General features: G+C 37.6%; 1 protein-coding gene across 1 annotated transcript in view; it reads left to right on the top strand.

The window, feature by feature from the left end:
- The window catches only part of LOC136256021 (uncharacterized), a 54,453-nt gene extending 34,859 nt beyond the window's left edge, over window positions 1-19,594 (top strand). Inside the window, exons 25-46 of the mRNA XM_066048932.1 lie at window positions 3,367-3,455; window positions 3,507-3,676; window positions 3,735-3,786; window positions 5,410-5,478; window positions 5,528-5,642; window positions 5,693-5,851; window positions 5,977-6,049; window positions 6,341-6,440; window positions 8,969-9,114; window positions 9,169-9,298; window positions 9,357-9,463; window positions 9,513-9,630; window positions 9,697-9,850; window positions 9,902-9,968; window positions 10,018-10,084; window positions 10,145-10,242; window positions 10,294-10,420; window positions 10,716-10,757; window positions 10,801-10,878; window positions 10,929-10,974; window positions 18,847-18,984; window positions 19,035-19,594. Of these exons, the coding sequence (XP_065905004.1) occupies window positions 3,367-3,455; window positions 3,507-3,676; window positions 3,735-3,786; window positions 5,410-5,478; window positions 5,528-5,642; window positions 5,693-5,851; window positions 5,977-6,049; window positions 6,341-6,440; window positions 8,969-9,114; window positions 9,169-9,298; window positions 9,357-9,463; window positions 9,513-9,630; window positions 9,697-9,850; window positions 9,902-9,968; window positions 10,018-10,084; window positions 10,145-10,242; window positions 10,294-10,420; window positions 10,716-10,757; window positions 10,801-10,878; window positions 10,929-10,974; window positions 18,847-18,984; window positions 19,035-19,297 (2,408 nt within the window). The 3' untranslated portion in view covers window positions 19,298-19,594. The remainder of the gene's footprint in view (window positions 1-3,366; window positions 3,456-3,506; window positions 3,677-3,734; window positions 3,787-5,409; window positions 5,479-5,527; window positions 5,643-5,692; window positions 5,852-5,976; window positions 6,050-6,340; window positions 6,441-8,968; window positions 9,115-9,168; window positions 9,299-9,356; window positions 9,464-9,512; window positions 9,631-9,696; window positions 9,851-9,901; window positions 9,969-10,017; window positions 10,085-10,144; window positions 10,243-10,293; window positions 10,421-10,715; window positions 10,758-10,800; window positions 10,879-10,928; window positions 10,975-18,846; window positions 18,985-19,034) is intronic.
- The last annotated feature ends 1,235 nt before the right edge of the window (window positions 19,595-20,829 follow it).

Genomic DNA, 20,829 nt, shown 5'->3' with positions numbered 1-20,829 from the left:
AAATATAACAAAGCACTTACAGGTGGCTGGATATAGAATTTTAAAAATCACCAAAACTCGAATTTTAGTTTCACTGCCTGACTGCCTGACTGACTACAGTCACAAGGCTAGAGGCCAAATGAAGCAGCGCACAGCCACTATTTTATGCCACAATAACAAACTCACCAGTGGGATGTGCCTTTTGGGGTTATGATGATTGTAGGCCCTCTGTGCCTTGTCTTTTCTTTTATCTTCTATCAGGCTGCTTGTCTTCTTCTTCATCCAACGACACCATACCGAGATGTTAATTTTCCATATCAACACTTTCTTTCAGCAGCCAGAGCTAGCTTTCAGAAGCTCTTTAGTCCCGGCACTACTATAAGAGATATACTAGCTAGATATCTGCAAGTTCGCGCATGGGATCCCATTCATGACCACGTCCATCATTTAAAGGATAATAGTGATAGTGATTGTGCTTGTTGAACCACATTTACAGTGAACACTCATTCTCTTGCCCTAAAGGTGGTTTTCCATCCGTTCGTCATAATGAAATACATGACTTAACTGCCAGTTTGCTTACTGAAGTCTGCCATGAAGTTAAAATTGAGCCCAATCTGCAACCAGTTAGTACAGGTGAGCAGTTCATCCTTGCTACTTCAAACACTGATGATGGCGCTCATCTAGATATTGCTGCAAATGGCTTTCGGGGAAGTCGATGTAAGAAGACATATGTGGACGTAAAGATTTTCAACCCCCACACTCCATCTAACCATTCTACTAGTTCTAGGGCAGTCTATAGGAGACATGAAATGTTTAAGAAGCACTCATATGAGACCCGAATATGTGAAATAGAGCATGGTCATTTACTCCATTAATTTTCTCAGCTACTAGAGGAATGGCTGACAAAACCACTGTGTTTTATAAGTTTCTTGCCTCCCTCCTTTCCAAGAAATGGGACACACCCTTATGTTGCGGGGATGGGTGAGATGTAGTGATGTGCAATAATATCGATTTATTGATTATATCGATATAATTGTATATCGTGATTATGAGTAACAAACAGCTTATATTGCGATATAGTCATGCATGCGCATGCATTATAACCACGTTTTGTAAACAATGGCAAAATGGCTTCCAACTTTGTACCACTTCCTACCAAAGTTTAGTGTTACTTTGGTTTCAGAAGTGATGGAAATGGAACAATAACGAACAGGAGGGAAGTGATTTGCCAGGTTTGTTCACAGACCTTACCTTACTCAGGAAATACGACGAATCTAACTTACCATCTAAAGCAAAGTTGCAATGAAGAATATGTGCTTATTAGTAAGTCAGCTCCATCTCCGTCAACACCCAAGCCTAAGAAAAAGGAACAAACTCAAATGGATTATTTCACGAAAGTCTCCACACTTGAGGTAGCCAACATTATAAGCAATGTGAGGAGTTGGTGATGAAATATTTGTACAAAGACATGGAACCTTTGGCTACAGTTGATAGCGTTCTGTTTCTTTGATTGCTGCAGACACTGGACCCAAGGTACAAGCCTTCTTCTTGTGCCAATTTTACTTGAGTATTGCTACCTGCCAAGTATGAAACTGTTAAGGTATCCATTGTAGATTGTTGAGTAATGCTAGCTGCTGTTCATTGACCACGGATATGTGGACTGGGTGCCATAGCCATTCCTACATGGCCGTGACTGCTCACATTGTCAGTGATGAACGGAAGATGATGAATAGTTTTGTCTTGCAACTTGTGAGATTACTGATTCCCACACTGCTGATAGCATAGCTACTGAACTGTCAGCTGTTATAACTGAATGGAAACTGGACACCAAAGTTATTGAAATCACCACTGATAATGCAAGAAATGTTAAAAATGCTGTGGATAGCTTGGAGTTTACTCACTTCAGATGTATTGGCCATACCCTCCAGCTTAAGTATTACTAGGAGACTACAGCTTGGTTTTGCTTCCTGTGTACTGGGGCGTGTTCATAAACTTGTGGAACATTTTCACTAGTCAACTAAAGCCACATATGCTTTACAACAAAAGCAGAAGCTGTTGGGTGCACACTTGTGCAGCAGTGTGTGAAACCAGTTGGAGCTCAGCATTTGCTATGCTGGAAAGGGTGGTAGAGCAGCAACAGGTGCTTTGTGCTGTATTGCCGGATAGCCAAGACAGGGTTGTACATAGCTTACTTCGTAATTCCTGATGGAGCCAAGTGGAGTGTGATTGAAGAGTTGCTGGTCATATTTAATCCTTTTGCTATTGCTACTACAGTGCTAAGTGGGTCATCCTATGGTATTATTAGTATTGTATCTCCCCTCATTCACAAGTTTTGCTCAAACTTGATGAAAAGAAGATGACAGTGAGAATTTAAAGCAGATCAAGAAGGCTATTCAGTCAGAATTAAAGGAGCGTTACACAGGAGACACTGCAAAACTTTTGCAAGAAGCAGCATTTCTTGACCCCAGATTTAAGCAACTTAATTTTTTGTCTGATGATGAATAAACAGATACAATTGAAAGAATGAAAGTGAAGATGTTACTTGCAGCATCAGACGAGTCTATTCTGCTAAATACAATTTTTTTAAATTCTGTAGCTACTTATTGGAAGTGTTTTTGGCTACTCTGAAGACATTTTTGGCTTGATGATATACACCTTTCCAATACTGCCAAGTCTCATATTGTAAGGCTGGTTTTGGGGTGATATCTTTGGCCAGAAAATCCCAATTCTTCATGATACTGTATGTGATATGCAGACTTATTTATGTTGAAACTTCTCTGTAATAACAGATGTCTGAGAAAAAAAAACAACTAACACTCTCAAATACCAGGTAGTTACTGACAGGTGGCATTTTGTCGTTACCATTTTATTAGAATAATTCCACCTATCAAATACCATTTCTGTGCGCAGCTTTATCTCCATACTAAAGTAAAGCACAAAGAACAATTGATTAGCTAATTGGTTTTGCACTTCTGTGACTTCTTAATTTTTGGTGGATAAATCTTGTATCAGCTATCATCAGAATGAACATATTAAAATGAATTATCATGAGTATTATTATCATCCATAAACTACAAGAAGACCATGAAAATAAATTCACGAAACTTATTATTAGATACGTAATAAATGTCTGCTACTACTAAAATGCTATTACAGGTACGTATATACTTCATATCAGTAATAGTACTTGCCGATACTTCCCTGATAGTTGTAATATCAGCAATGGTGGAATTGATGTATTCCTACTTTTATGCCTGCTTTTAAAGACCATGACTTTTTTCAGCTTGGCATATTTACAGTAGTTGTAATTTTCACTATGTGTGAAGTTTGCTGTCACAGAGATTTGTTTGACAATAATATGACAGTCTGTGTCAAACTTCCTCAAAGGTACTGTGCGAAGAAGATGCAAAGGTGAAGGTGACTGGGAAGAATTTGTTGAATGCTTTAGAGTACAATTTGAACAGTTGATTGAGGAGGTAAACTATAGATTAATAAAATGCTACATAGAGCTATTACTGTTGTCGTAGGCAAACAACATTACCACATCATTAAGTACACTAAATGAGATGGAAACGATCAAGGCAGTTACTGATATTGCAATGACCCTTTCCAATTTGACTAAAACAGAGGAAGTAGGAAAACACATTTTTGCAGAGGAAATTGATATAGCAGTTGATATTGTCAATACCATTGGCAGGTTGTTTGAGTGTTTTAAATACTTACATCTATTATGTGATTTCTTTATTATTGTGCAGTATTGCAGAAACAGTGGTTGACAGGTTGCAACCTGATGATGTTTTGTTCCAGGTAAATATATGTGTGGTTGTTTCTTTACCCAATACAATTATAAATCATATAGTGTACGTGTGTTTGGTATGCAGAATTTACTTTGATGTGAGAGGGGGTCTTATCACCTCCTAGTGAGTGTCTTGTTGGTATAACACCAGTTCCATAATACACTGTTTATTCATTAATAGGGCCAGCTATGGGACCCACAAGAGTAATGAGGCAACCCTTTTATTGAAGACCCAACTTATGCCATAGATCTACAAATATAAGAAAAAATTAGGAACTTTAAACTAGAGTAGGCACAGTGTAGTACAGTACTCCAATAAAAAGTACCGAAACAAGCTGGATCTGGAAGTGGCTAGTACGTAATGTTACTGTAAAGCTATAAGAAGCAAATATCCCTACTATGTTGTGGAGATTCTATAATTGAAATGCACAATAGAGATATTTTATAGCTTTCTAGTAATTGAACATTACGTACTAGCTACACCTGGATCCAACTTACTTTTTATTGGAGGATTACATTGTCCATACTCTTGATAAAATTCATATTTTTTCTTATACTTGTTTATAAACGTTTTTGCCACTATACTACTAACAACCTTGCGTAGCTACAGGCACAACAAGATACTGTTAGATAGGAGGCTCTGTTTAAGGTGGGCATAAAACTAGGTGCAATGTAAAACATGATGTCTTTAGGGCACATCAAATAAATGCCTGTTATCGTTGGTCACAGCAAAAATGCTTCTAGCCACAGAAGTAGTCATGAAACTTTTCCAGTTGGCTAACAAGTATAACAGCACATACAAATCGCTAAACTATATTACTTACACATGTCTTGGCAATAAAGAACAGCTCACCAACACTTGTATTCCAATATATTAGCTCATGATTATTGTAGCAGAATGTGTATGCCCCATAGATGAAAGCCCTACTATCTGCAGAGAACCTTGACTGATGGCTATGGTAAAGAAGGATAAAAAGCATGAGAATAGTATATGCATTGTATTTATATCATTATGCCAAAAGTTTTTAAAAGAAAATTCGAAACATTTCAGTGAAAGAATTAGGGCTGTAGCTGTAGCCAGTTTTCTGCTATGGTTGAATACATCAGTTTAAAAGTAGAAATTTCCATTGAATAATTTTAGAAATTCTGTAGCAGGTTGACAAAAACGTTCGAGTCAATCTGAAGATGCTTTTGGGCTTGATTTTACCCAACCAATACTGTTATGTCGTTGTGAGGAGAATCGTGGCAGATTTTTGGGTGATATTTCATCACGTGCTACACTTTCATTGTCCTTACTATACAGTGCTATCGTACTGTATGATATATGGCTATGCATTTTTGAATGACTAGCTTTGTTTTACTAGCTGATGTTACATTCAGATGCTGTGTTAAGTGATAGGATATAATTTGTTCACAAATTCCTTGTTTTTAGCTATATGTGCTCAGTTATATAGTTACACAGTAGTTAGCAAAATTTGTGATTATGGAGACTGGTAAATGAAAATGAATTATTTTATCATAACTCACATTTATCATAATAATTGTTTGTCATGTTATTGCACAGCTCTAAAATATACAGCAAATTTGTCTGCGGAGAAAAAATTAATATTTCAACAATGCGTACTTTTGCACAGGAAACAACACTAGTGATTGACAATCTTCTTGATAGCAACAACCAACAAAATTGGCGGCAATTACGACAAGTAACAGTACCTCGTGTGTATTTGCTTGTTAACTATTGCATTAATGTAGACTTCACCAGAAACCAGCCAGTCTTTGGTTAACAGTACTGAACAATTTGGAAGACTTTTGGGTGCAACATTAAATAATAAGACACATGAAGCTATCAAAGTAAAGAAAAATATCAGTTAGTTTGCTTGGTCTAATACAAAAACTTCATTATTGTGTTCATTTCAGTAATCAAGGCTTCGTTAATACCCAATGATAGCATACAGGCAGGAGATCCTTATACATTTCCAAGTGTAAGTGACGATTTGAGTGAATTTACTGGAGGAAATACTCAGTTTACATTTCCAAATGCTGTACTAAAAGATGTTTTGGAGAAACTTCCTGAAGGTAAGCATTTGCAATGGATACCAGTAGGGCACCAGGTTCCCATTAGAGTAGCACCATAGTTGTAGTAGTTTAATTAGATTTGTTTTTTTGTCTAATAATTTTCATTTACGTGTCACTTACTGTAGATACTACAGGATTTCCAATTACCAGTACAATAGTCAGAGATGATTCCCTGCAGTTGCCAAATCCTATTGATGAGTAAGCGCAGTGGAACCTCTCTTAAAGGATCCTCTGTGTAAAGGACACTGTACATTTAACCTCTTTATAAAGGACAGTTTCTGAGGTCCCTATACGTATATAGACCTTTGAACACAATTTTACCTCTGAAAGAGCATAACCTCCTTATAACAGTAAAATTTCATTAAGATCAGTTGGTCCCAAAGTGTCCGTTAAATAGAGGTTCCACTGTATAGATGATTACTGTATAAATCTAAAATGTGTTAAGGAAACAAGTAGGTTAAAAATATTAGTTTGTGCTTACTTTTATAGATCTACAGCAGTTTTACCAATTTCTCCAATTGTTTCCATTCAAGTGCCAGTATCATTTAATACTACAGAGAACAATCCTATTTCAGTGACATTTGCTGTGGTAAGTATGTTGTACCAGATTTTGCAAGATCAATACACTATCAGTACAAAATTGCTGTGTATATGTGGAAGGAAAAATTTTAACCTGTAACTGATGATGCAAGTAAGAAAATTGTCATCTGACATGGCAGCATTCAAATGATAAACTCCTTGTTTTGAAATTTCTATTGTAATAATTCCTTACTAGTTTTTATTTTCAAAATTCCTAAGTTTTATTTTTAAAACTCCCAAGGATTTTTTAATTGCTTTTCTACTTAATCACATAAAAATAAACTGACTTCTAGTTTGTTTGTAAGTGCAAGCATCCTGACTTCTGTAAGTGTGAGTCTCACTTTAGTGTGAGCCTCTATAACATTGATCAACCATCCAATGGCTTTAAGTGTGACTACAGCCATTTACTGGCATAGCTCAAACCATACCGAAATGATTGACACATATTTATCCATACAAGTTCATGCTAACTGCTTATATTTCATAAGTATACAATGTTTAATTTTAAAACTTGTGTAAATAGTAAACGTTGCAATAAATCCATATGCCCTTCCTACCCCCTAATAAGCACAAAGCAATGTAGCTGAATAAAATGGCACTGACAAATAAGTTATCATGAAGTGTGTGCTCAAAATGTCTCTTAGCCCATAAAACTATCATACAGTACGATAGTACTGTATGGTAGGGACAACGAAGATGTGGGCGTGGTTTACAAAAATAAATCAAGCCAAAATCATCTTTGCAAACCCTTCACAGCCACTTGACAGTATTGGTCAGGTATAAACAAGCCCATACATGCCTTCAGAACGACCAGAAGCATTTTCGATTAGGTGCTACGAAATTAAAAAAAATTATTTTTTCGCGAATTTTCCACTACCTCACTGCCTCACTGCTGTCTGCCTGCCTGCCTGCCTGCCTGCCTGCCTGCCTGCCTGCCTGCCTGCCTGCCTGCCTGTTTGCCTGCCTGATGCGTTCAGTCAAGCGTAGTGGAAAATTGACTACAGCTACAGCCTTACTTCTTTGGTGGAAATGCTTCAAATTTCATGGAGATGAAACTTTTAGTATTTTAAATATCCTACAATGTATGCGCTATTGCTTACTGATTTTCCTTTGATCCTTCTTTATCGTGGCCATTGCTCATCAGTAGGGCTTCCATATCAATAGGGCTTCCATAATCATTGTGAATACACGTGTTATCGCATCAAACTTTTAGAATACGTTTGTGATTTGACGTTTGGTTTATACAGGACCTATCGTACGTCGTTGACAAGATACACCCGTAAGACATCTTGTTTAGTATTGGTGTGTTTGTTGTTTAGCGGCTAGGTTTAACTGCTTGCATTTCTAAATGCATTTCTTTGCGACTAACACATTCTTCGCTATTACAGTATTAACACTTCTTTATGTATCCTTGCATGTGCTTACTATTGTCTACACAGTCAGCAAAACCATATACATACATGATTGGAATAGTAAAATAACTATCTAAAGCTGTTAACACTATTAAGTGTAAAAATGCATATACAAAACTTCTAATTCAATGCATGAATAATATTGTATTAAGTGCATAATCTCATAGAAACCCTGCATATTATGTTTTGTCACAATTCCCTGTCAGTTGTCAGTCGCTCCAGCAGCATCGTCCTTAAGTGCAACAATTACTTATTGTGTTCCACAATATTCCCACTACAATGATCAATGTGTACTGTATACTGAGCTAACCTATGACAGGTACAAAGACAGCATAGCTTATTTGGTAACATCATTGTTAACAAAGTTATAGCTAACGAATGTGTAAAAGGTAGAGTAGGGCTTATCATACAGTACGATAGTAACTGTATAGTAGGGACCACAAAGGAGTAGGCGTGGCCCACAAAATAATATCACCCAAAAATCAGCCTCAATTTTCCCTTACGATGATGAGGCAGTATTGGTGAGGTAAAACTAAACCCAAACAAGCTTTCAGATCGACCCGAAACGCTTTCAACAAGTTCTTGATTCGAAATGCTGTGTAACGGGTTGAACATAGCTGACAACGAAGCGTAATGGTAACTTCACTTTTCACACAATAATTGATATAGCTGGGGCGCGTGGTGCCTTTTCAGATGCGGTATGCATGGGTTCACCAGCCATAATAAAATTATTTACAAAAAAAGTTAACAAACAAGTACACGAAAAAATTTGGAATTTTGAACTACAGTAGGGACCATAGCACATTGATAAAAAGTACTGAAACAAGTTGGAGTAGTCCATGACATTAAATCACTGTAATAAGAAGTGTTATATCCCTACTGTGCATTTCCGTTATGGTATCTTGAGCACAGTAGGGATATAATACTTCTTATTGTATTACAGTGATTTAATGTCATGGACTACTCCAACTTGTTTCAGTATTTTTTATCAATGTGCTATGGTCCCTACTCTAGTTGAAAATTCCAAATTTTTTCGTGTACTTGTTTTTATATAACTTTGTACTCTAATAATACAGCATTAACTTACATATTGTACTATCTTAATACCCTATCTTACTGTCAACAGAAACATGACTCAAAAACCTTTGAAAGTTTGAAACTTTCCAATAGCCTACCATCCACTATACAGCCAGTTGCACAATCAGCAGGAGCAAATCTAGAAAAAAACACCACATGTCAATTTTATGATCACAACTTATTGGATATTCAGCTGTAAGCATGTAATAATAATTACCATTAATTGTTTGCTGTTTATGCTACCCATAGTAATCTGGCTGGTGGTTGGTCACAGGAAGGAGTAAAATTAGATGATGACAAATCTAATGACACAAGGGTAACTTGTCTTACTAACCATCTGACTAGTTTTGCTGTACTTGTAAGTGTACGTGGCACAGAAGTAAGCAGATACAATTGGCTAAACAGAACATTCATTTGTAAATTTATTACTCCGCTAGCCAACCCCAGCTGATGAAGCTTTGTCAGTAGTTTCATATATTGGATGTGCTATATCTCTCATGTGCCTTTGTCTTTCTATTGTTATACTGACATATGTTATGCTGAGGTAGGAAAATATTTCAGTGTTAATAGATTTTATGCTTTATGTATAATAGAAATAAAACAAAAGATAAAAAGAATAATGTTATCTTCATCCATCTTAACCTGTGCATTGCACTTGCTTTGGGTCTGATAGTATTTGTTTCTGGAATAGAAACTGCTACAGAATACCGGGTGAGCATTTAACATAACGCACCTGTACTTGAAACAACAACATTTAAGTAGAAATGGTTTTGCTAGGCCTCCTGTATAATTGTGGCAGTACTTCTACAATATTTCTTCATATCTGCATTTTGTTGGATGCTGTGTGAAGGAGTAATGCTTTACATGATGTTGGTAACTGTGTTTGGTAATAAACTGAATCGTCGCCGTTTCTTCTTCATTTTGGGCTGGGGTGAGCATCAGTAATCATATATGCAATGGCTGTACATTTACTACACTGTAGGTCCAGCTATTCCAATAGTTGCGATATCAGCTGGAATAGTTCACAGGCATTATGGAACCAATGATTAGTGAGTGAAAATGTTAGCATTTATTTTTCAATTTCAAAAAAACTTTTAGTTGCTGGATTAAATCAGAGGATGGAGCAATTGCAGCATTCATTGTTCCTATTGTGACTATGATCTTGGTAATATACATATTAATATTTCTGCTTTGTGTAATATACTGCATACATATTATAATGCAGATAAACTGTGTATTTCTTGGCATTACCCTAAAAGTTTTATATCAGAATACACGAAATACAATTCGTGAAAAAACTTCTACTAATGCAGCCACAGCAAAGTAAGTACTAAAAGTAATGCGTGAGTGTACTTCATTATGCTAGATATCTAGGGACCTCTTCAAAGCTGTGGTAGTATTACTTCCATTACTTGGATTAACATGGATAATTGGAATTCTAGCTGTAAATAATGACACTGTAGCATTTGCTTGGATATTTGCAATCCTGAATTCTCTGCAAGTATGTACTAGTCATGAAATGTGCCATTCATAAGACATGCACAATCTCATGCGTATTAAACAGTTATCACTGTAAATTGTTATGTTCTGCTAAAATATACAGTACATGTATTAAATTTCAGGGCTCCACTAAATATCAATGTTTTCACTGACTATTACAATAATTATTAGTAGCTAGCTCTACAGTGACTACAGGACTGATACAGACATTATATATTTGTAGTTGTAATATGTTGCTTTACAGATTTTGTCTTGCAAAGCTATGCATTGCATTACTACAAATATTTAATTTCTAGGGTGTCTTCATATTCATATTCCATGTTGTCAGAAACAAACAGGTATAACTAAAGCAATAGTACAGTATATAGTTGGTCATTTAAGGTTGCCAAAGAATTTAAAGAACAGTACAACTTTCAGAGGGGCAGCACACTATACAATTTCTCCAGAAGAATGCGTTCAGTAAGTGGTCTGTTGTAATAAACTTTACCTATGCATGGTTTGGTTTACAGGAGCGTAGAAGCACAAGTACTATTAAGAGTACATTGAAAAGCAGAAGTACGTTTGTATGCATGTATATATGTATGTATGTATGTATGTATGTACCACTCTGCGTGGGCAGTTCAAAGGCACCGCCAGTGCCATAATTTGTATATTGCACTGCTGCAGACCGCAGCGAGTGCATTATAACTTATAACGCACTGGTTGTGGTTTTGTAGACCACAACGAGTGCATTATAAGTTATAATGCACTGACTGCAGTGCAATATACAGATATTGCGGTTTTGTGCAGCATAGCACAAGTGCCAGTGGTGAAGACCACTACGACACTTCACCTAATAGGTGGAAAGACACTTCACAGATCACTCGAATTCTTTTATAGCCTGACATGTAAAGGTCGATTGTGGGCCATAACATCACCAATACATATAATGTTTACAAGCAGCCAATGGCGATCAAAAAGCCAACGCGGGTGGCCACAACTCTAGTCTACATATATATAAACGTACTTATACACCTTACTAGTCTGGTGCCATCTTAGCCCAGATTAAACTGTAGTCCACTTCGACAATGACTCAATAAAACAAATATATTCTAAATAATACTAACCTTTACGTTTGATTGTGGTAACCAGTTTTGTCATGCCACCAGATTCGAGTTTAGCCAGTATGAATAGTAAGAATTAGACTAGTATTAGGTTTTGTTTACTTAAACCATCTATTTAGCTGCTTTTTTTCGCTTGAGAGAATCACTATGGCGATTAGTCTGGTGCTTAGTCTATATGGCATGCTGAGCACTACATGATGAGAGTCGAACAGCGAATGCAAGTTAGTGATATAACCCATAGCGTACTAGCTTTCAATATCTCAGGTGGCTGCAGTACTGCAGGGGGAACGTTATCGCAACGTCCGGCTTGGTTACCCACAATCGATGTTAGAAACCTGGCCTTTATAAGTGTTACAGCTATCTTGTGATACTCTCCTCACCTATTGGGTGAGTGGTACATAACAGTTATACAACGTGCACTCGTGCTCTGCCTATATAAACGCACTTGCCTTCGGGCCTGACGGCCCTCAGGCTCGTACGTTTATATCAGGTAGAGCACTCGTGGCTGTTGTATAACTATATAATGTATGTATGTATGTATGTATGTATGTATGTATGTATGTATGTATGTATGTATGTATGTATGTATGTATGTATGTATGTATGTATGTATGTATGTATGTATGTATGTATGTATGTATGTATGTATGTATGTATGAAGTGACTAGTGCATTGGCCTAAGGTTCCAGGTTTGATCCCTGGTTATGCTAAATCAGCATTGTTGTAGTTTCCTTGAGCCAGAAATTGCTCCAGTCTACTCAGCTGTTTAAATGGGTACCTGGTGGCGAAGGTCCAGGTGGGATTTCAGGTGCCCACACCTTCATCTGTGAGTCATTGTACAACCTCATGTGGGTTACTAGTCCTGCCCCAGGAGGATTTGCTGGCATTGATTCAAAGCACTTGAGTAGTGCACAGGTGTCCCAGTTGGGTGTGCATGGTTGTGCTAGCAGCAGCTGAAGCCTTTGCTTTTCTTTTTGCTTTGTGTGCACATGTGTGTTTGTGTGTAGGGCTGAGTCAAATATGCTCAAAATTTTACCCAAAATGCTTTCAGGAATATTTCATATTGGAACATTTTAATTGGTGAATGCTTTATTAGAGTATTTACAAAGTGACTGTTCTATTAAAGAGTATTGATCTAAGGAGCTATTATGCTGACATATTTGATGCAGACCTATTTGTGTGTGTGTGTGTTTGTTTGTCTATCTGTCTGTATGTATACACGTACGTATGTATGTTTGCAAATATGTACAGAAAATACAGGTGACTACCATTATAAATCTAATGATAAGGTATAACATGTTACCGCAAATCAACATTTTGTACTATCAGCAAAAAGAAATGGGACACAGAAGATGGAAAAGATAAGCCCATGATGCATGCATTGTGTATACTGTGGTATGCCAAAAGGCACCTGTCGGGTTTAAGTGCTATGCAATAGTAAAAAAAATTGAGCCCTAGTCTTAGCCATTATTAAGTTACATTTGTCTGAAGCAGTGGCAGAGGGTGAGGGAGCTGACATGAGTACAGAATCTCTGGCAGCAGGGGGTCTGGGGGCAGAAGTTGTAGCCATTTTAGCTTTACCAGAATCAATATTTAGGTGTAATTTGACTGAAAAACCAACTCATTTAGCCGTAAGTAATTACAACAAGCCATTTCAGTCAATGACATGCTGTTATTAGGTGTTCTATATCTGTGTAAAGTTAAAAACTTTGGCATATATAGGCCTGAGCCTATTATGCTTTTGAAATTGCCTATTATGGTTTTGAGCAATGCTCCAAAATTTCCCTTATTATACTCTAATTATGCCCAGTTGTGTCCCATTATGCTCCAAATATTCTCATAGAAAGTTGTCTTAATTGACTGCTCTATTAGAGTATCTAATGCATCTATGAACATTCTATCTATTAGGATACAATTTAAGGAAAAATTAGGTTAAGTTTGATTAGGGATCATAGAAAAAAAGTAAGGAACTAGGGAGGTTGCCTACTGAGTTGCCTACACCTGCAGATATACTAGTGAACATTTAATCCCTAATTCAGTCTATACCCCAAGACCAAGACTGAATTAGGGATTAAATGTTCACTAGTATATCTGCAAGTCAGCGGCGTAGCCAGACCCGGGCAAGCCAGGGAATTTCCCTGGCATCAAGTCACTTTGCCCTACCATCAGCTACCCAGAGTAACTAGGGAGGTGGGCTGAATCACTGATGAACAATCACTTAACAAGAATACTAACACAACTTATTGTGTGTCCACTTCACCAATGCTTTCTTTCTGGCTGGCCAGCAGTAACCGGGTTTCCCCTGGGGTTTTACTATTTGATTGTGGTATTATATTAATGGCTAATAAAAGCAATAAATAGAAACGAGATCACATGATTAAAACGTGGGTCAACATCATGACAAAGAACTAAAGACAGAATTTTTCTATACAGATAAGGACAGTGTGTCTTCGTGTTTGTGGTGAAGTGTGGACTGTGTGTTGAAAACTTTTATGATGAAAACTCGAGTTGATGCGAAGTTATGAAATGTGGGAACCCATTCAAGCTGTGTGTATGGATACTGGGGCTTAGTCTGATAGTTTAGATGGTACGCAGTACTTGTTTATAGTCAGCATTTACCTCTTTTTTCCTGTTTGTAGACTGATTATCTCCAGTTTAAAGTCATAACGTGATGCGGCCTCTGTGCTTTCATTCAAATTCCCTGCTAGCCTGGTATTAAGACACCGCTGTATGTATGTGATAAGAAGACAATAGCTAGCTAGCGGTCACAATTAGTAAGATTATTATCTTGGTGTAGGTAGAGTATGTACGTAGGTAGTGATGCACAACACATATGAAGTTGGGCATGTGTATGTGTGTTGCACATAGTTGAATGGTTTGCCCGCCCAGTACCCTCGTCTTAGGTATTCACACTTTGTTAAAATCACGTGTTTGGGCAGTGATGTGCGCTGCAACTATTAAGCACTGCAACTATTAATAATATTAATCCAATGAATGATGAAAGCAAATAGCATGGTGCAGTGGACAGAGCATAATCAGAATAACAAATTCGTGAGTCTGCCGTCATTACCTTGGCTGTCTGAAGGCAGGCAGGCAGGGACGGGTGTAGTAGCCAAGAAGTTGTTTATTAATGCTGTTCACGGTAGCACGATGCATGGCTTCCCTACAGTACGTTTGTCAGTAAACGGGAATCATCCATATTTTCCATGGTGACTGGATTGATTGCAGAGACGATTCTAACACTGTTCTTCATTTGTAACGCTGTGTAACGGACTGTTCTTCGTTTGTAACACTGTGTAACGGGCTGAACATAGCTGAAAGCGAAGCATAATGGCCACTGCACTTTCAAGGCAGTAATTGATTTTTTATATATATAGTTGGGGATGCGCGAATCATCGTATCTTTGTGGTGATTGGATTGTTGCAGAGGCACTTCTTCTACTGTTTTTTGTCTGTAGCGCTGTGTAATGGGCTGAACAAAGCTGAAAGCGAAGCATAATGGCCACTACACTTTCGAACAGTATTTGATAGCTGGGGTGTGCGTTCAGACAAAAACATTAATTTTGATGCCATCTTTTCTTTTGATGCAGTATGCGTGGATTCACCAGTCATAATAATGTTACAAAAAGTAAACAAACAAGTTTAAGGAAAAATTAGGAATTTTAAGTTCGATTAGGGATCATAGAAAAAAAGTAGGGAAACAAAGGAGGTTGCTTACTGAGTTGCCTATACCGCAGGCAGGCAGGCAGGCAGGCAGGCAGGCAGGCAGGCAGGCAGGCAGGCAGGCAGGCAGGCAGGCAGGCAGGCAGGCAGGCAGGCAGGCAGGCAGGCAGGCAGGCAGGCAGGCAGGCAGGCAGGCAGGCAGGCAGGCAGGCAGGCAGGCAGGCAGGCAGGCAGGCAGGCAGGCAGGCAGGCAGGCAGGCAGGCAGGCAGGCAGGCAGGCAGGCAGGCAGGCAGACAGACAGGCAGGCAGGCAGGCAAAATTCAGGTAAATTTCAAAACTTTTAAAACTCACTGTACATCAAAACATTCAACTTTTCAGTTCATTTTACCAACATTACAGCAGTACTAATGCATTCCAGGTGGTTTACTGAAATTGTTTTCTTAAAAGTGTGTGTGTGTGTGTGTGTGTGTGTGTGTGTGTGTGTGTGTGTGTGTGTGTGTGTGTGTGTGTGTGTGTGTGTGTGTGTGTGTGTGTGTGTGTGTGTGTGTGTGTGTGTGTGTGTGTGTGTGTGTGTGTGTGTACCTATATACCTATCTACCTATGTTTATCCGTACGCACCCACGTGAGCAAAATCGTTCAATAATGGTAAAAGCAGCTTTTACGTAAGAAGTAAAAGTGAAATGAAGTCTGTATTAAACTTCTGCACAGGTGAACTTTGTTCTGAGATGGTTTCTTTTCGGCGGACTGAAATACAGGTGTGGTGACTTTCCTCAGACTACCTTCCTCTTGAGGTTTTCAGGCGTTTAGCAACTGAATAACAACGGTGCAGGCCTCGTACACTACCAGGAATAGTCTATCTCTTCAAGTTGAAAGGGGGCGTATCCCTTACATATGCGAACAAAAGTGAAGAGCAGCTTTGAGGCTTTGTCAAGAGAATTTGTGGGAAAAAACACGTCAGTCACACTATAAAACAGTTCAGAAGATACTTCTGTGTGTAATATGTTGGTAAAAGCAGTTTGTTTAACTAACGCTTCCTTAGCAGTGCATAGCAACGTAATTGAAAGAATTACAAATATTTCATAAATTACGAAATACGAGAATTAGCTAATAATATTATTGCACAACCCAAAACTATCCTATTGTAAAGTAGTAATACATAGTTGGTTAATTCAGAATACTGTCTATCGTTAATTCCAGATAAGTTAGCTAGCTGCAAGGCGCCTGGTTTTTAGAAGTAGCACAACATCAACCTGTTTCAGGTAAAACTTATTGCAAGGTTGTTTTTTTACAGTGGAAAATTTTATGAAGCCATAATATGTGACCGGATTTCACATAACAAGGCTTCCACACACACAAAATCAAACTTACGTCTTTACCAGAAATGGATTGCTGGCCTAATACACTATCATATTCCACACTGTACTTCCTTCAGGACTGGCAAGTCTGGTTTCTGTGGCAGCTTTCTTCCGACCCTGTCAAAGCCACGAGTGGGAGATTGGTGCCATTGAATTGCCATGGCTTTGTGACAATGGTGTGTAGTGAGCTGGGACTTCACAGAGAGCTCGCCAATAGTGTTCTCAGTCAATTTGGAGTGATTTGAGGGCCATGGAGGGCCATGGAGAGCCCAAACTTGGCCTCTGGATTCCAATCATCTTCTTGCTTCATTTTATACCCCTATATTAAGCCCACCCCCCACCCTCCCACCCTAAAGCTGCCCAAAACAGGGCTAATTTTGGGTATCAGAAATGTATACACCCACTCAGTGATAGCTAGTAAATAGATGCATACTTGGTGCAAATTTTGTTTGCACAGCTGTAGGCACTGGGAAGTTATTATACAATGATTACTTAAAATCGCCATATCTCCTAAAGAAGCTTTGTGCGTCGAAGCCGGGTTTTGTCACATTCAGTCACATATATGACTTCTTACCAATCCTACTATACAGTACTATCATACTGTATGATAATATCCGTTATCTGATTCTGAGGGGGGCTTCCCTTGGTGGACTGATGGGGGCTTCAGCCTCAAAGCCCCCACCCTTCTGCCATCTATGGCCTGAAGGCTTTAGTAATAATAAGTAAAGTAAGTTAGTGAAAATTATTCTAAATGAATCATTTTAGAATTTCATAGAAACCTATTAGAAACATTTTGTGCCACATTTAAGGCATTTTTTGGGTTTAATTACACCTAACCAATACTACTAAGGTGCTATTAAAGGTTTTGCTTTAAGGCTGGCTTTTCATCAATATTTAAGGCACAAATCTTTATGATTGATTTATTATACATTATAATAGACTAGCAGACTGCTGACACTAATGTGCTCCTTTTAGACATTAGCATATAGCAGAACCATGTTTTTTCATGTTCTTAGATTCTTATAGAGCATGTTTATTCATGCTCTTATATTCTTGTGTATAAATACCATACTGTACTTGGTTAAGTTGGTTGATTAAAAGTCTTTTGTGCAGTGATAGTATCACACACAGCATGTAGTACTGTATAACAATAGCTTAGTATAGGGGCACAAGTTTTGCTGTACAGTTATAACCTCATACATCTATACCTTCATTCTTTCCTTTGATGTGCATGGTGTTGTAGAAGTTCACTAATAATGAATTGTGTTACAAGCAATAGTTGTAACATACCCATGAGGTTTGTATCTGATTTGTAAACACGACACCCGAGGGCCGCAGGCCCGAGCGTGGAGTGTTTACAAATCAGATACAAACTGAATGGGTGTGTTCTAACTGATTTGTGGTATGGGACATGCACAGATCAAAGGTGCCCATTTGTAACATGGAAAGAGCAAGAACGCAAGGCTAATATTGGCTACCACTGACAAGGAACGATACTAATTACTGTCTTGATGATTAGTTAATTCATTGTTAACTAGCTTATTCATTGGTAGCGTGTTTGTTGTATTGATGCCAATCACTCCAGCCATTGTACAGCTTCCGCATCATTTAGACGGGTGTAGCTGAAGTGTCTGATATTCATTGTTGAGAGGTGCAGCGCTATAATAGCCTTGGTTAGCTTAATTTATTGGCGAACGAGCATGTGGTAGATACTGGGCTCAGCCCAACAGTTGTACTGCTTCCCATTCACAGGTGCAGTGTTGTGTGTTCATTCGTTCCAGAGCAATTTACATCCTTATTAGTCCTTGATGTATTAGCCTTGTATTTTGACTTCCTGTGTTGGTCTGGTGTTTGAAGTCTTTGAACTAATTATTGGCCATACTGTGTGGCCAAAAGGAGGTACTTAGCCATGTTACAACTATTTGTAAACCGGTTTACAACTGATTTGTAACACTGGCGGCAGTCTATGATCTGCCCACACACCATACTACAATGACTAACAAACAATTGTAAGGGAAAAGTTAGGAATTTTGCAAGCTACAAGAGATCATTACAATAAAAGTGCTTAAACAAAGGGAATTACCACCTGAAGTACAAATGTAATACTCTACTGTATGTAGCCAATGCAAATGGTAGTTAACTAGCATGGATATGATTAAATTTGTACTGCAGATACCAATCCCCCTCATTTGTGTTCTTCTTCATAAAGATCCTTCATTGTATGTAATTATTTGTTACTCTTGTGTATGTTTGCATAAATATGCATATTAATTAGCATACTGATGTTACTGTTTTATACGTACCAGCTTCACAAAGTGATATTAGTCTTCATGGTAAGAAAATATCAACCACATCTATGGAAGGCAGTACAAGTAGTGGTGATCACTTGAGCACCACACTGGAAAGGAGACGACCATCAAAAGAAATTTCAGAAATTGCATTAGGTATGTTAAGACAATTAACGATTAGCTTAATAAAGTTTATTTGCAAACAGAAGACAGTGTGTTTGCTGAAGAACCACCATTGAAACTGAAGACCTTTAAACGAGTAGGAGAATCAATCATTGAAGAGGAAGATGGTGGTAGCGAGAAAGAGACTAATTTCAAGGAGGATGAAACTGAGGTCAATGAATCAACACCCAAGAAGTATGAGATGGAGAAAGAATCAACATTTATAGAGGGACATCAGTTTGATGATGATGCAAAACCAATGAAAGATGAGGATGTGGAAAATGCAAGCAACATAGCTGCTTGCTAAAACAAAGCCAGCTGTTTTATCACAGACCAAGAAGTAAACAATAATGTTTTAGTAGTGTTACTAGGATGTTTGTAATTTACTTGGCATCCCTCTAAGTCTTAACAACTACCTCAACTATATATATCAGTGAGTATTTTATGGTTTTTGTAACTACACCAACTCAAGTGTGGTTGTACTGGACTTTTCATAACTTCACTAGTTAATAAATAAATAATAAATATGTGCACGTAACTACATGCACACAGTAACTTGTGAAGTTTTGTGGCCTTTATACTACTTCAGATCAGTTGTATACAAACTAGCTAATGTTTTTTCTTTTTGTTCTAGTAAACATTATGCGGCAACTGGCTTGTAGTTATTGTAAATGTAAATTATGCAAGTGGGTGGCCTGTTCATTTTAAGGGCTGCACTCAGTTACTGTTACCGTTATTACTATTACTACAGTGTCCAGCACTGAGGGTTTGCAAGTAACTTTTGCTAACTAGTTATTTTGTTGAGCAGGCACTATTTAATAATACATTTTCAAAACATTTTCTAAAGAACTAGTTGTTAGCTATGTGCAGTGTTGGGAAAGTTACTTTGTAAAAGTAACTAGTTACATATTACATATTACTTGCAACTGAACTATTTAGTTACAGTTACATATTACCCATAAAATAAAGTAACTATAATAATATTACATATTATATTACTTTGTGTCCACAGCCTTAAGCTGTCACGTGTGAAACTACCACTTTATCATGTGACATATTGCGTTGTTGGACAATGTGCACATCTTGGTTATAAGTAAGAAGCTGGTGAATAAGCTTCATTCAGTAGGTTTCGTTACTTCGTTGTGGCTAGGCGTTACTCAGAGGATAACTAACGAGATCAGTAACTTCGTTACTTGTAGTAATAATATTACGTAATATTAAACTCGTTACAGTAACTATATTACTTAGGTAACGCGTTACTTTTATAAGTAAAGTAACTTGCATTATATTACTCATTTTTATAGCGTATTTCGTTATATTACAGTACTTAGTTACCCCAAAAATAATAATATTACGTAACGTGTTACTTATGTAATGCATTACTCCCAACACTGGCTATGTGGCTACATCACATTAAACGTATATAATTACAGCCACATTTCTTGGTATTAACCAGTCAGTAGAATGTGGAAGTTGAAGGTCTTGCTGCAGCTGCACAGAGTTTACATTAGTTTTGCATGGCCATACCACATTTCTTTTGGTTGTGGGTGATCCAGCCATTAAAAAGTCAAATCTAATTCCACCTGCATATTCTACATTCAGTGTCAATAACTTCAACCATTAATTTAGAAGATTTGGTTTAACAATTATTAACGCATGAGTTCAATAGTCTGGTCAACCACTATAGTCTAATCCATGGAGTGATTTAAGATGTCAAACAATGACTTTAAAACAAACATTTAAAATAAGCCAAATTTCACTGCATACAATTGAGTTCAATTTCACTACAATTAGACAACATAAAGTTAAATCAATCTACTGTATTATATATGCTGGAAT

The sequence above is a fragment of the Dysidea avara genome, chromosome 5, assembly GCF_963678975.1.
Source record: "Dysidea avara chromosome 5, odDysAvar1.4, whole genome shotgun sequence".
Taxonomy (NCBI): domain Eukaryota; kingdom Metazoa; phylum Porifera; class Demospongiae; order Dictyoceratida; family Dysideidae; genus Dysidea; species Dysidea avara.
The sequence above is the reverse complement of the archived record's forward strand: the minus strand, read 5'-3'. Positions and strand labels throughout refer to the sequence as shown.